We start from the raw sequence: 17,419 nt of genomic DNA, 5'->3' as shown, positions 1-17,419 counted from the left end.
TCTAATAGTGCCCATATATAAAAAGGGAAATAAAACTGAATGTGAGAATTACAGAGGTATTTCCCTACTGAGTGTTCCTGGCAAGATCTATGTCAAGTATACTTGAGAAACGGTTGAGAATTGTGGAAGAAAAGCTTGGTGAAGAACAAGCTGGATTCAGGCCAAATAGAGGCTGTCAGGAGCAGATCTTCATTTTGCAACAAATAGTCGAGAAAGTACGGGAATATAACAAAGATCTGTATTTAAGTTTTGTCGATCTTGAAAAGGCATATGACAAGGTGCCAAGAGAGAAGCTATTCAATACGCTACAGTTATATGGTGTCAATGGGACATTATATCAAGCAATACTTAGTCTTCATTTGAGTTGTAAGTCAGCAGTTAGAATTGAAGGAAGTACAGGAAGATGGTTTAATGTTAAATCTTGTGTGAGACAAGGATGTACATTATCCTCTCTGTTACTCATTATCCATATGAATCACATTATGAAGGAAAGTGGTATTAAACATGATATCAGATTTGGAGATGTTAATGTTAGCTCTTTGCTTTATGCAGACGATGTTATACTTCTGAATAAATCCGCTACAAGTTTGCAAGATTCCCTGACTAAATTGAATAACTGTTGTAATAGATATGGTATGAAGGTCAGCATTAAAAAGACAATGAAAATAGGTAGAATTGTTGAAAATGTGAACTGTGTTTTGAACGGGGAACCTGTGGAACAAGTAAAAACATTTCAGATATTTAGGCATGATTTTTAGTGAAGATGGTAAATTAAAAATGGAAATAGACAACAGAATCAATAAAGCCGATATAGCAGGAAGTCAACTGAATAAATTCATATGGAATAAGAGTGAAATTAGTCGGAACACTAAATTAGCTGTATACAAGACAGTGTTCAAACCAGTTTTAACCTATGGATCTGAGAACTGGGTCAGAAGTAAAACACTTGACCAAAGACTAGAGACCTCAGATATGAGAGTCCTGAGAAAGATTAGAGGCGTGTACAGATGGCATCAATGGCAATATCATATTAAAAAGGAGGATATTAAGAAAGAACTTGACATTGTCGGCATCTAGGAATGCATTAGCAGAGCTAATCTCAGGTGGTATGGTCACTTTAACAGAATGGGCAAGGAAAGATTAGCAAAACAAGTGTTCTCTGCCAGGTTGGCAGGAAAACGACCCAGAGGTAGACCAAAATATTGTTGGATTGATACGGTACAATGTGCCTTAGACGATAGAAATATAAGATCTGATAATGAAAATATTGGAGTCTTGACAAGTAATAGACTGATTTGAAGGAAAATTGTAGATAGGAAGTTAGTAATGATGTAAATTTTTCATGTACTATCATATCCTGTACATCCCTTGAGGGTACATGTCAGGAATTTGATGATGAAGATTTTGCCATAGAGGGATGTTTAAGGCTCAGAGTTGTATAACTGGGAGGAGACCTTCACACAACCTTTTAAGGAACGTGGAGAACTGACTGGGGGATTCTGACCTAATGTCCAAACCTCACCTTCTTGCGATGCAACTTGTTACATAACTACTGGGATACTGAATGAACTATCTGTACTGATGGAACCATCTGTACTGATGTCAACTCACAGGTTGACAGCAGCACAGTCAACACAGGTTGACTGTGCTGTTGTTTCATGAAATTACCATCTTCAGCCGGATCACATATGATTGCAGTAATTATATAGCAGAGGTGCATGCCATTCAGCTTGCACTTATGCATATAAAAGAAAACTGCTACACTACCAAAAGTAATTTTTAGAAATTATCCCCTTTCTATTCATAATCCACATCCCATGCTGTGTGACGTGTTACATCTGTTGTACAAAATGAAAACCCTTAATTTAAATGTTCAGTTGTGTTGGATTCCCGGCCACATTGGAGTTACATGAAATGAGGCTGCTAGATCAGCTGAGACTTTTTTGACATACTGTTTAACAGTACCATATACAGACACTTTTTAAGATCAAAGTTAATTGCCCAGTAGCAGTCATCATGGCAGGAAGCATTGACAAAACAAATTGTCAATGAGAAATGTCAAATGTATAATGAGAAGAGAGGAAGTTGTTCTTGCTAGACTCCATATAGGTCATAGTCATCTTGCATTCTTATTTACTGAGGCCTGATGATCCACTTGTGTGAAAAATACAACACATATCTTACTCTTTGTCATATTCTGGTGGAGTGCCAGTACTTTATATGAGAGAGAGAGAGAGACGAAATTTTTACCTATCTAGCCAAGCCATATAGACTCAGACAGATTGCATGATGTTTTTTTTAACCCTTAATTAAATTTTTTTAATTTGTACAAATTAAAAAGAATTAATTTGTACAAATACATTTGATTATAATTTTATTTATATGTAGATACTGCAATGCTTAACTTAATTTTTGTGCATGCATATTATTTATAAGTTATCTTTGACTATTTATGTATTGCTGTAGCCTTTGATCTTGTGTACTGCTGTAACCTTTGCTATTGTGCAGTATGACCTTTGCTATTCTTGCACCAATAAACAATAAACCAACGACTCCTATTTATGATAGCCATCCCATTAACACATTCACTGAATATCCATCCCTCTAACCCATTGACTAGTTATTGCTGCCTTCTAATTACTATTACTATTATTACGGGCAACTCCAGGGAGTCATTAGACTCATCAAGGGAGGCCCCAAATCATATTCATCACAACTATTTGACATTCATACAGTATCTATCATACCTCGCCTTAAACTCATTCACATGTCTCAGCATCCACCACAGACTCAGGGAGCGCATTCCACTCATTCACTACTCTAAAAGTAAAGAACCCAGCTCTAACACCTTTACTAACCACACTTTTGCCCAGTTTCCATGGATGTCCCCTAGTCCTCCCACAACCAGCCCTGTTCTCAAAAATATTTTCTGAATTAATTTTATAGAAACCCTTCAGTAATTTGAATGTCTCAATCATATCTCCCCTCCTCCGCCTATCAACCAATTTTTGCAACCCACAAATCCTCAACCTGTTCTCATACGGTTCATTCCACAGACCTGCTATCATCTTGGTCACTCGCCTCTGGATCCTCTCCACCTCCTCCCCATCAAGAAGAAACCTAGGTGACCAAATCTGAGCACAGTAGTCGAGATGGGGTCTTATCAAGGCTCGATACAGAGGAACAATAACCTGCTTGTCTCTGCTTGTCAACGTATTCTTCAGCAACCAAGTGATTTGATGAGCTGATTTGGCCACTTTTGATGTGTCCCCTAAATTTCAATTCCTTATCCACCAACACTCCTAAATCTCGTGCCTCATCAATTTCCTGGAGCACGGTTCCACCAATGCAGTAAACTGCCGCCAATCTTTTCACCCCAAAATGCATAACCTTACATTTTGCCACATTAAATTGACATCCATTCTCCTTAGCCCAGACCTCCAATCTATCCAAATCATCTTGCAAAATTTTGACGTCATCTGCATTCACTATTGCCCTACCCAACTTTGCATCATCCGCAAACAAATGAACTGTTCCTCTCAGATCCTTTCCTATATCATTTATGAACAAATTAAACAGCAGTGGTCCAAGAACAGATCCTTGTGGCACACCACTAGTCACAGGCCGTCTTGTGGACTCTACTCCTGAGTAAACCACTCTCTGATATCTCTCCGTCAACCACCCGCCTATCCATCTCACCAACCCTATGTCCGTTCCCATATGCTGCAATTTACTGATTAGAATTCCATATGGTATCCTGTCAAAGGCCTTAGCAAGGTCCAGTAGAATCACTGTAAACCCATTACCCTTATCCAGTTCAGCCGTCACTGTGTTATAATACGTGAGCAAGTTACTGAGGCATGACATAACCTTCACAAAACCATGCTGTCCCTGATACAGTATCCCATTTTCTTCTATCCAATCTTGTATTTTGCTCTTGACTATTTTCTCTTAAGACCTTGATAATAATTCCTGTTATGCTGATTGGCCGGTAATTTTCAACAGCAGCCTTGGAACCACCTTTGCGCAGTGGAACTATTTTCCCCTCTTTCCACCCCCTTGGGACTGACCCAGTCCTGAGGCTCAAATGAAACAAAATGGTCAAGGGCACTGACAATTCTTTGGCCGCTTCACGTACGACACGAGCTAGTATACCATCCAATCCCACAGATGTATTGACATTGAGGTTCTGTAATAGACTAGTTACCTCTTCTTCATTCATCACAATTCCAGTATAAGCTGTTGGTTCTTCCATTCCTGCAAAGTCACCACCTGGATGATATACTCTTGCAAAGTGCTCGCTCAGTAATTCCACAATATCGACTGATTCGGTTACCTCTCTCCCCTCAGCATTTTTTAAGATCATTCTACCATGAGCATTTTTCCTTTTACTTGCAACATATTGAAAAAACTGTTTGGGATTCTCTTTAGCCTGCGTGGCCAATTTCCTTTCGTAATCTGCTTTTGCTTTTCTTAACACCCTTGTTACCATCCTGGCCTGAGCTTTATACTGTTCCTGCACCTGCTGGTCACCTTTCTCTTTAAATTCCCTCCACAATTGTTTCTTTTTTTGCAGCTCAAGCTTAATAGTGTTATTCTTCCATTTAACCCCTACTTGATTTATTATTCGGACTCTTGGTATACAGTCAACCATTGCCTACTGCAAGCAGTTCTTAACCACCTCCCATGCACTATCAACATCCAGCGCTTGCAGTTTTACATGCCATGGCATTGAGCCAAGCACACCTAAGCTTGTCATACTTACCAGCCCGGTAATTCCACATGAACCCTGTCTTAATTGTAAATTCGACTCCTTTAGCCACCTCCCAAGTCATGACCAAAACATGACCATGTTGCCACCAATTGGTGGCAACATGGTCATGTTCGTTACAGCCACATTCTCAGTTGCAATTACTAGGTCCAGCACTCTCTGCCCCCTGGTATTTTCCAATACATGTTGCCGTAGATAGTTGTCCCTTAATAACCGCTTAAAATCCAATTCTTTCCTCCCATGTGCCCTCTCCTCTTTCCAGTCAATGTTACCATAATTGAAATCACCCATAATAATTACCCTCCTTCCACTCATTTCTTCTATTTGCTTATGCATACTATCCCCACCATCCACTCCATCACCCGGTCTATAGCAGCACCCAATTGTATATTTTGTTCTGCTTGATTCTATCTCACACCAAACAGCCTCAAATGTGCTTTTTTCCCCATCCTGCAGTTCAGCTTCTATACTCCTTGGCTGAAGCTCATCAGCTATCATCAATAACACTCCTCCCCCCTTTTTATTCACCCTGTCACTCCTGAAGACGCTATACCCGTCGCATTCAATCCCACTGGCTTTATCATCTTCTGTCAGCCATGTTTCACTAATACCGACAACCTGTAGCCTGGAAGTGCCAACCATGGCCAAAAACTCTTCCTTCTTGTTCCTAATACTCCTGGCATTAGTGTACATGAATCGCAGAAGCTCACTTGTCCCATCCCTACTTTGATGCCTTATGCTAACTATCCCATTCTGATTTGTTGTCCATCGTATTCGCTCGGGCATAATATACTCATTCATACACTTAACTGCACTCCTAAAGTCTGCATATCTACTCCCCCCCCTCTTAATAAATCTAGTTTCCCTGAGTCTGTACATCCACTTCCACATCATTCATCAACACTCTTTCAAGTCTCCGTACACTAACTCCATTCAAATGTACCCCATCCATCTTATATAAGTCCTTTCGCCCATCGAACTCATTCCACACATCCACAAACTCCACACCAATCTCCATGCATAACCCACGCATAAAGTCATTGGCAATTATGGCCCTCCTTCTAAACACTTCGCTGTCATACCGCAGTAAGATACTCACCATACTAACTCTCTCACTCTTCTCTTTTGCTACCTCAACAACTCCCTCACATCCTCTGTTATTTCCATTTTGTCCTCTTTCAAATCATTCGTTCCTGCCACGATTATCATCTCTTTCACCCTCTGTTTTTGCAGTCGAATAGATTCGCTGACGTCCTTTATGTTCGCACCCGGCTGGTACGACTTCGTTAAACTCTCAATTATTACGCCTCTTAATAGCGAATCCCCATACAGCGCTCGCTCCTTCATTTTATTGACGTTTACGAACATTCTGTTATTTGCCGTCACAGACTTCCGCCGGTTATTTGTCGGTACGTTCAACACACATTTTTCCATACACTCCAGTTGTCTTTTAGCTCTGTGTATCGCACCATTCAAACGGGCAATTTCGCTACTCGCATTTATCCCACCATTTTCATTATCGATCAAATCATCCATTCTTTCTGTGTTTCTACCTTCATTTACACTTTCAGCGACGCTCTCACACCTATCTGGCACTACCACACAATTCTCTAGCACACTGCCATTTTCTACATTCTGACTATCGTTAACGATATCACTCTCGACACACGAAACACGCTTGAAGTCCTCATTCTCTTTACACTTTCTACACATATTAACTCCACTATCACTTTCTAACCAGACTCCTACCGCTCTTCGCAAGGCACACAGACAGCACATTGCATAAATTCGTTTACATCAAAACTCTTAAACAAACATGGTGACCTGGCCGCCATTTTTTTCTTTATCGGTGCCATGTGTACGCTATCTTTTCTTAAAAATAATAATTAAATTAACAGAAAACACGCAAAAATTGCACAGACACACCAAGAAACAAAAAGCAAACAATATTACTTAAAATTCTAGTAAAATATCTAATGTTAACACAAAATACTACTCATCTTTTCAGGAGCTCTCGACAAGCCGACGATCTAATCAGTGCGACACCAAGCGGATCTAATCATATTATTTAAGAAATATACCTGAGGCTATTGCTGATAGTGAGAAAACCCTCAGACTTTTCAAAGGAATATATCTTACACTACTAAGAATATAGATACAGCATGAAGTGAGGTGACAGCAAAGTGTATGAATAGTGTTATGAAGAAGCTCTGAAAATACATCATGCAAAGGATTTGACAAAGCCTTATTAGCTGACAACACTATCTTGTCATCAAAGAATTGAAGTTCACAGTAAATATGTAGAGCAGTTGGTTATGCAAGGGCATCTCTCAGATGAAGAACTTAAATTCGATTCACAGAAAGTTGCAGAACGAGAAGAAAGAGAAAAAAAAAGATATATAGAGCCACTTGCCACTGAAAAGCAGTTTGGTTGTTTGAGGAAAAGGACAACAACGTGGAGAGATTAAGCAAAATGATGCAGGCTTCAGTTGCCCTACAGAGATATTTATGCAGAAAAGGCAAATTGTGCATATTTAAGTTGGACATAATGTACAAATTTTTAAAGAAGTCCACTTTCTCTATCACCTCGCTCAGTCAAGATAAGCCCAGACCATCTACAATTTATGCATCTGGTGAATCATCCTCAGAAGACTTTGCTGCATTTCCCGAATTTGAATAATTTGTTGTTGATGATCTGGTTGCTCCTCTGATGATGAATTGTCAAGTTAATAATGCAGCAGGCCGGAAGAATTTCTTTTGCTCCATGTGATTACAGCCAATCATTTTACTAGTAAGCAAACACAAGCATGGTACAGTACTGTATACAGTAATTTTGTTGTAATTTTTCATTGTATTATTTCATTATGAACAAAGAGTAAAATTAGTTAAAAACAAAACAGACCTATACATTTTAGCTTTGAAGCATGCTAATTGTAAACATATTCTTATCATTTATATAATGATTTCTGACTTGCAACCTTTTCAACTTATGATGGAACCCCCACTGTAAGTTGGGGAGTGACTGTATGTTGCAACAAAAGCTTCTTGGGATAGATTTCTTAGTAATAATTACTATTATTAATAAAAACAAAATTACATGATAACTACAGTAATTTACTAATGAAATGATAGTACAGATATATTGTGTGTATTATGTATTAAGTAGAGATATTACTAATGAATTAATATCAGTAATTAGTAGAATTTAGTAGAAAATGAATGAAGCATTTGAATAATTCTGAAAAAGATATAGCAGGAATTTCTGGAGTCTGAAAGAAGAATGGATACAACATTGCAAACTATTATACCAGTACTTCTTTCCCATCTGTTATATATGGGTTGAATGCTCCGTGACAAATCCTTGCCATCTGGTTCTATCTCTGGCCATTTCTGTCATCTCTGAGCTTGATAATTGTGACCTTTCCTTCAAAGACTGTAGCCAAGTTCTTTTTGGTCTATCTCTTGATGGTCTTTTTCCAACAATTCCATTCAAGACTGTACAGTAATCCCTCGATTAGTGCGTCATTTTAATTTAAAAGATTTAAAAAATTTTCTATCTATACATTTTTATGGCTAACCATTTAAAAAAAAATCACTCACCAGAATGAAATAATTTAGTTACTGATTTAAAACATTTTACAAAGTTATTTTTAATGCATACTACACTATTTCCATGTACACTATGTATACTATGTTCCAAATTTTTACCTCCAAAATTTATGTCGTCTGCTATGGTACGCCCACAGATTCGAGACCCTTCGACACTTCTGCGCATGTCACAAAAAGGAGAATCCATTCCAATAATAGGGTAATCAATCAGTCTTCTGGGATGAGTTGTTTATTATTACACGTCGGAAAATTAACTTCTCTTTTATGATCATCGTAGTTTTTAAAGTGGTAACTATTTTTCTTGTATAAGAGTTGGGAAATTTTATCTATAAAGCACGTGATTTCGCGTGTTGGCGACCAATTCGTACGTCCTTCATTTCTTTCTCCTCTTCAGTGATAACGTCCAAGAGTTGATTAAATCTCATTCTGAAGAATTGAGTGATTCCGACCTGCTAAATTGAAATGCACAGCGGGAAGATCCCGAAGAATATGAAGAAAATTTAACCACCTGATAGTCAGCCAAAAGAGATTTCACAGAAACAATTTGAAAATATTTTTGGTACAATCGAGGTTTATAAGCAGCAATGCTTAGAGAGGCTGACCCTGATGAAGAAAGAAGCAGTAAAATTTGCAGGAGAGTAGAAGAGGCAATCTAGCCATACCGTCAGTTGTATGAAAAAAAGAAACAAAATGCCCGCCAAATTACGCTAGCTCAATTCTTTCTTAAGAAGGAAAATAATAAAATTTATATTCTGAATATGTTTTATTGTCTTTCAGCTTCATGGTTTTCCTTTAACTAGGCCCTGAGACATACCCTAATTTTTTTATAAAAAAATTAAGGGTCAAAAAAGAAATTTGAGGAATGAATTATACTTTTTCCCATAGGTTATTATATTCGATTAGTGCATTTTCGATTAATGCGCCTGTTTTAAAGAATGCATTAGGTGCGCTAATCAAGGGATTGCTGTATTTGGTAATCTTTGAAAGGATATTTTCTGCAGGTGACTAAACCATCTTAATTGCTGTTTAAGAGTTATGGCTCTGATGTCTTTTCTAAGTTTAATTTGTGTTTGACTTGCTCATTTGTTTTGTGTTCTGACCAATGAGTCTTATTTATTTTTCATAAGCATTTCATTTTGAATGCTTTGATTTTCTTTATTTTTTTTCTGATTGAGTGTCCATATTTCTGCCCACTCTAAGATACAACAAAACTATCATTCAAAAAATTATTGATAATTATCATCTTTCTACCAGACTACAGTCCAGTGTGAAAAGAATTTCAATACTCTACCTTAAAGGAACCTTGGAACAGATAGCAGAGATTCTTCATAAATTCTGTCCATATACTTTCTTCAAACCATCTCAGAGACTGTCTTCCTTCCTACCATCAACATACGATACATTATCATCTCTTTCTTTACAAGATGTCTAATTATATGAGACATCGTATAATTAGACATGAGCAAATGATATGAGCAAGTACCCTGCTCATATCATCTTTCCTATTTTGAGCAGACTGACAAGTCTGGCCTTGCTTCTCATGCTGTTGACACTAGGCACAGAATTCTTTGGAATCAGACAAAACTTCTTCACTCCAACAAGTTCAAATTCAATTATTTTCTTTGAAAAACATGTGAAGACTCTAAAAAATAGTCCAAACCTGAACTGATCAGACTCTATGCCAATATCCAAGTTTTGGGAAGTGATCACTTTTAATTGTTCATAAGTGTTTTTGATTTTTTAAATGAATAATTATTTTGAATAATTTTTTTTTTAAATTACACAACTTACTACAATTGTTCCTTTTGAACTCTAATAATGAGTAATGTCATATACTTCAGCTGTGACTGAGACACAAGCTAATATGCACATGATTTATGACTTTTTATTCATCTTTTGAAAGGGGTCTATCTCCTTTTTCATCCACATAACATTGGATGAAATATATTCAAGTTTTTGAATAAATTCTGTATACATTTTGTTATGTGTGTAAGTCATGAAATTTACTGTAATGTCTTGTCCATTGTTCAGTTATAAACAAATCGGTACTAAAGTTCTGTTTATACTTCCTTAGTTTAATGTAATCAAGATAACAAAAACATGTTGAATTAAAGCTTATTAACTTAATTTTTCATATAATTTCTGCTACTGATTCCATCTATTCACTTCCCTAATTTTTGTCAGAGCTCTCATATTTGTACTGTCCAGTCTGTTTTATTTCTATCTCAAAGTTGGTGTGGTAGTAAGTGTTGACTCAGTACCACACTTTGCTTATTCCATTTGTTTGTTTCCATATTTAAGTTACATCTGTCTGTTCAGTGGAACAGACATTTTCATCAGAATTATACAGAATCTTTTTCTGTATAATTCAGTAATATATTCAGTTATAAACAAATCAGTACTAAAGTTGTGTTTATACTTTCTTAGTTTAATGTAATCGCATGATAAGGAAAATTTGATGTAAAAATGAGTTAACAACACTCTTGCACCTTGTAGGATAATTTTTAGTAAAAGCATAATGGGTAATCATATTTTATTGGAAATTTAGTTTTAGTTTATCTTTCTAATTTTCATCTGTTTGTGTTTATGCAGGGAATCGATGCCTATAATACAAGAGCTTTTAAAACAGTTGACAGAAATGGTAACAAAACGTATGAAATTAGATTGGCTTCTGTGGCATCTACAGGTTTGTTATGATCCTTTATGAATAAATAGTCATAATTTAAGTTGTTTTTAATTCATGTTGTTTATAGTACATTTTTTCATTTTCATGATAAAATATATATATCTTTACATACACCAAACCCAGATAATCCTTTCCCTTATTGTTGCATCAGAAAACTTGGTTAAGAGTATCCTTGAAACCTCAGAAGTGAACATTTAATATGTTGTGAAATTTAAAAAAAAAAAAAATTATAAAATTAATATTTATTTATTTTGATGAGTATGTTAATTTTTTTGACCAAAAAAAAAAAAAAAAAACTAATGTAATAAAAATTAACTAACATTGGGTTTATAAGTCGTAATAATTGTTTGATAAAACCTACTAGTTTCGCCACTTAAGCTAGTGGCTTCATCTGGGTTAGGATGAGCATACAAATATGCAACAAATGTTAAATATGAATCATTACATAACAAAAAACACTGAATGTGTAGGAACTGTTGTGCAAAAATACAAGTAAAACAGAAACATGTGGAAGCTGGCCCATGGTAAGTCATTGTGTGTATCATAAGCCAACTCATACAGGTCATTATCTACATTTCTCCTCGTTCTACCATATTTCACACAAATTAGGTATTGTACATACACTGAAAAAAGGGGGCAATATCTATTATAGGAGATGAAGGAACACTAACAGAAGAATTACATTCTGTTCTGAAACTATTGATCAGCAATGGATATTCTAAAAAAATGTCACAAAGAATACTATTCTCTAATCCCTCTCCACAACAGATCCATGTCATTCATTACAGAACCTCAGTTTCCATCGCTTTTATTTGTAAACTTTCACTAAAAATTGCAAATCTCTTGAAATCTCATGACATTAGAGTGGCCTTCAAACCCATATGACAGTACAAAAATCTGTTAAGCTCTCCCAAGGACCACAAAATTCAAAATAAATGGAATGTTGTAAACTCATTAAGTTTACAACATTCCATGTTCTTATGGCCATAGAAAACATTGAGAAGTTTAGAAATAAGAGAAAAGGAGCATGTTGGAGATGTCAATAACAACAGAGAAGACAGCTCAGGTCTAGCATTCTATTTCTTCCACACACTTCACCATAACATTGAATGGGAAAAGAGCCCCATGCCTTACATAGAAGACAACTTCAATGCCCACAGCATAAAAGAGGCTGTGATGGTAATCCACCCAAGGCACTCTCAACAGAAACCAAGGAATGATTTGGTGTGACATTTGGAAGTCACTTATCAGATCTTTAAACACATCAGACTTTCATTTTTCTGCAAACTATCTGGCACACCTGCTGAACATTGACTGACCATGTGGCAGCTTCCATGCTCCACATGTTTCTGTTTTACTTGTATTTTTGTGCAAAAGTCCCTACAAGTTCAGTGTTTTTAGTTATGCAATGATTCTTATTTAATGCTTGTTGCATATTTGTGTGTTCATCCTAACCCAGATGAAGCCACTAGCTTAAGTGGCAAAACTAGTAGGTTTTATTCAATAATTATTATGACCTATAAACACAGTGTTAGTTATTTTTTATTACATTTATTTATTTTTTTTAAAGAAGTACACGCTAACATGATGGTTTATATTTACAAAAAAAGTCTGCATTTCATTTATCAGCTACATTTTTCTTCTTTTAGGTGAGTCAAATAAGCTTTCTTAGCTAATGGGGCTGGGTCTCCTGTGCTGCCATGAGATCTTTAATGTTGTAGTATTAGAAAGGTGAACTTTATGATTCTCGCCAACTCTTTTCTATTATTTTGTTTTAGTATACCACATCTTTAGAATACTGTTCTGCACAAATGTGATGCATTGCAAAGAGTAGGAAGACCTTTGTTGGTATGCAGAGATTGATAATATTAGTAATGTTTTTAAATTTCTATTAGTAACTGGCTACATATAAGATTTTCTTCATGAACAAGGATAGCACTGTTGAATGTTTCTTTTAACTTCATATTTGTATCCCTTTTACATATGCTTACTGTTCAAGTTTTAGCTTAATACTTAGCTGTAAAAATGAGTTGTATGACCTCTTCAGCTCTTTGATTGCAAATCACTGTTTCCTAATTTCAAATGCATATTACTATTAATTCAACTCCCAAGCACACTAAATTTAACTTGAGTTATGTGTTAAAAATAAATTGTAAGGCAGAGAGATTAAGTGCTATTCTTTAGTTATTTTTTCCTATTCTGCATTTTATGTAAACTGAAATGTCAGTTTCTGTTATATACCTTCATGAGAGGTGCATACCAGATATTAAATCCAATTAAATAATTGGAATTAATATCTGGTACAATTAATTCCAGTTTCCAATTAACAACTTTTTTCCAAATCAGGTCTCTGATTTGATCAGTTCTTAAATTTCAGTCATTTAAAAAATTCCTAACTGATCAATTCACCTATGTCTTAGTCTTCCTCTGGATCTTTTTCCTGCCACTAATCTTTCATCTCCCATTTTTTTAAGTGACCATACCATCTTTTACCTTCACTTACATGTTCCAGAATATTGATAATGCCACATTATTTTCTGATATCTTCATTTTTAATATAGTTATTCCATTGATAACATCTAATTGGTCCTTTAATTCAGTATTTGCATATTTCTAGTCTCCACTCTTTGTTTAACTTCTTCTACACCCCATTCTTTACTTCATTCATGTATAATCCAGTTCTCTTTTATATTTTATAGCTGCTTGGACATTTGGTCTGATATGTTTCTTGTTCTGTATAAATATTCAGCTAGCTTTCCACCTTGTTAGCCATATTATATAATCTGTTTCCATATATAATTATTGTGTTCACTAAATGCAAGCCATTTCAAGTAGTGATGTGGGTAGATTTCAGAATCTGAAATTGGAGACTTATTTTTGTAAAGGTTCTACAGAAACATATAACAGTAAAATAAAAAGTATAATTTTTTGAGTAATTAGAGCTGACATGAACTGAAAGGCACTAGTTCTTGTTTGAAATGTAAACGGCAGAGTAGGAAATGAATCTCAGACATATAGAAATGTTTGAGGCAAATTTGCAGAAAAAGGGGGAAACCAAATAATAATGTTAAGTGCCTGCACTGGATTTCTGTTCAGAACATGGACTGTTGTTACTGACACTGTGTTTCAACATGTGTGTGTTGTGTGCGTGTGTATATATATATATATATATATATATATATATATATATATATATATCATCATCAACAAATTCTTATGTTTAATTTATATATATATAAATTAAAGATACCAGGAAATTATATACTTGGTTTAATCCTTTATCTTGTACTAAGGGATACTAAGACAGGTGATGTGAAGTCATCAGCTTCTTTATACGAGTTGCCCCAATCCTGATAATAGTTCAGGCACAAACTTGTTTGCTTACACTTGGATAAAGGATTAAACCAAGTAATCCAGGCTGTGATATTGAAGGAATGAGAGAATGAATGGCTGATACAGGAATTGAAGTGAACGAAATGGAGTGAATAGTATATTACAGAACCTTAATGTAAATACATCTGTGATATTGGATGGTATACCAGCTCGAGACTTACGTGAAGCAGCAAAGGAATTGTCAGTTCCCTTGACCATATTGTTTAATTCAATTCTCAGCTCTGGGCTAGTCCTGGGGGGATGGAAATAGGGGGAAAATTGCATAAAGGAGGTTCCAAGACTGCTGTTGCAAATTACTGACTGATCAGCATATCAGGAATCATTGTCAAGGTTTAGGTTTTGGAGATATTAGTCATGAGCAAAATACAGGAATGGATAGATGAAAATGGGATACTGTATGGAGGACAGCATTGTTTTGTGAGATCAGTAACTTGCTCACGTTTTATAATACAGTGATGGCTGAACTGGATAAAGGTAATGGATTTACAGTGATACTGCTGGACTTTGCTAAGGCCTTTGACAGGATAGCACATGGAATTCTAATCAGTAAACTGCAGCACATAGGGATGGATATAGGCTGCTTGGTGAAATGGATAGGAGGATGGTTAATGGAGAGTTATCAGAGAATAGTTTATTCAGGAGTGGAGTCCAAAAGAAGGCCTGTTACTAGGCTATTTAATTTGTTCATTAATGATATAGGAAAGGACTGAGAGGAACTGTTCATTTATTTGCTGATGATGTAAAGTTGGGTAGAGCAATAGTGAATGCACATGATGTCAAAATTTTGCAGGATGATTTGAATAGATTGGAGTTCTGGGCTAATGAGAATGGATATCAGTTTAATGTAGCAAAGTGTAAGGTTATGCATTTTGGGGTGAAAAAATTAGCAGTGGTATATCACATCGGTGGAACTACTCCAGAAGGTTGACGAAGCCAGAGATTTGGGTGTGTTGGTGGATTGGGAGTTAAAATTTAGAGGGCACATAGCAAAAGTGGCTAAAGCAGCTCATCAGATCACTTGGTTACTGAAGAATACTTTGACGAGCAGAGATAAGCAAGTTATCATTTCTCTTTATTGAGCCTTGATAAGACCCCCATCTTGATTACTGTGTCCAGCTATGGCCTCTGGGTTTCTTCTTAATGGGGAGGAGGTAGAGAGGATCCAGAGGAAAGTGACCAAGATGATAGTAGGTCTATGGAATGAACCCTACGAGAACAGGTGGAAGATCTGTGGGTTACAGAAATTGGTTGATAGGCGGAAAAGGGGTGATATGATTGAGACATTCAAATTACTGAAGGGTTTTTACAAGATTAATTCAGAGGAAATTTTTCAGAACAGGTCAGGTGAATGAGAGAACTAGGGGCAATCCATGGGAACTGAGCAAGAGTGTAGTTACCAAGGATTAGAACTAGGTTTTTTATTTGGAGAGTGGTGAATAAGCTGCCAGAGTTTGTTGTGGGTGCCATGACTGTAAATGAGTTCAAAGCAAAGTATGATAGATACTGCATGAATGCCAAATAGTTATTCTTGATATGATGTTTAGGACTTCCGTCGATGAGTCTAAGGGCTTTTTGGAGTTGCCCATAATAATATAATTTCTTGGTATCTTTAATTTATGTACTGATTTAGTCACCTACATTTCAGTGGGACTTGGAAGATGGTGGAGAGGATTTGATGAGAGATGAGTGACCAGGTTAGTGACAGGTCTGTGGAGTGTTCCCTGTGAGGATTGATTGAAGGTGTGTGGGTTAGAGTTTCGCTGGCTGGCAAAGGAGAGGGGATATGATAGAAACTAAGTTACTAAGGGAATTCTATAAGATTGACACAAAATACAGCGGCTGGAATTTGGTTTGAGAGTGATAGTAGTGGGAAACTGTGCCAAAAGTGTCATGAAAGCGAGAATCTGAAGTGTGTCTCAGATTGCGAGATTGATGTAGTGGATAAAAGTCAGAATGCGATAGAAAATTGTGATGTAATGCCAGATAGCATAGAGAGTGAGTTCAAAAGTGATACAATTGACAGTGAAAGTAAAAGTACAGAGCGAGAGAATGGTTTGATTGATAAAAAAAATGAAGAGTTAGCTGCAATGAGGGAGATAGCTCGGTTGCGTGGAGTAATACATAGGGCGAAGCGGCATCTGGAGCAATTACATAAATGTCTACTGATTGGATCAGCTAACAAAAAGATGCAAGCATGTGATAAGATAAATAAGAACATGATCGGGAGTAAAAGAAAAATTAAGGATCGAGTGTTAATAGATGAGAGTTTGACAAAATCATGCCTTTCGGGTGTGAAAATTAATAATGTAAGTGAGGCTATTAGAGCACAAAAGTATAAGGTGAAAGAAATGATAGTAGTGGCCAGAACGAATGATTTAAAAGGTGAAAAATTTGCTATGAGAGAGGACTTGAAAGAATTACTAGCAATAGCAAAAGGAAGGAGTGAGAGAGTTAAGATAGTTAGTCTGTTGATGCGGTATGACAGAGTAGAGATGAGAAGGAGGGCCATAATTGCGAATGACTGTGCATAGGTTATGCAGGAGGAGTGGTGTGGAGTGAGTTTGATGGGTGAAAGGACTTATACAAGAAGTATGGTTTGCATCTGAATGTATTTGGTGTTTGGAGACTGAAAAAATTGTTGCTGAATGAAGTAAAAGTTGATGTGCAGAATCGGGGAAACTAGGAGGGTGGGGATGCTGTTAAGTGTACATGCAGACATCAGTGAGGCAGTTGAGTGTGAGAATGTGTATAATATGCCTGAGTTAGGATGAAGGATAACAAACCAAAATGTAATAGTTAGTATAAGGCATCAAAATGGGGTAGGACTTCTGCACTTCATGTACACAAATGCCAGGAGTATTCGGAATAAGGAGGAGGAATTTTTGGCCTTGGTTAGTTCTCCCTGGCTACAGGTTATTGGCAATAGTGAGACATGTCTAACAGAAGATGATATAGTTAGT

The 17,419-nt window shown here is 36.3% G+C and overlaps 1 protein-coding gene across 3 annotated transcripts in view; it reads left to right on the top strand.

Moving 5' to 3' along the window:
- Positions 1 to 17,419, top strand: part of DppIII (dipeptidyl peptidase 3) — a 364,629-nt gene that overhangs the window by 101,935 nt on the left and 245,275 nt on the right. For all 3 annotated transcript variants that reach the window (XM_090398644.1, XM_090398641.1, XM_090398643.1), the window contains exon 7: positions 10,973 to 11,066. In XM_090398644.1, the coding sequence (XP_090254770.1) occupies positions 10,973 to 11,066 (94 nt within the window). The remainder of the gene's footprint in view (positions 1 to 10,972; positions 11,067 to 17,419) is intronic.

Source organism: Typopeltis vanoorti, chromosome 10, assembly GCF_054136105.1.
Source record: "Typopeltis vanoorti isolate ZY-2024b chromosome 10, IOZ_Tvanoo_1.0, whole genome shotgun sequence".
NCBI classification, from domain to species: Eukaryota; Metazoa; Arthropoda; class Arachnida; order Uropygi; family Thelyphonidae; genus Typopeltis; species Typopeltis vanoorti.
This window is presented reverse-complemented; position numbering and strand designations above follow the sequence as displayed.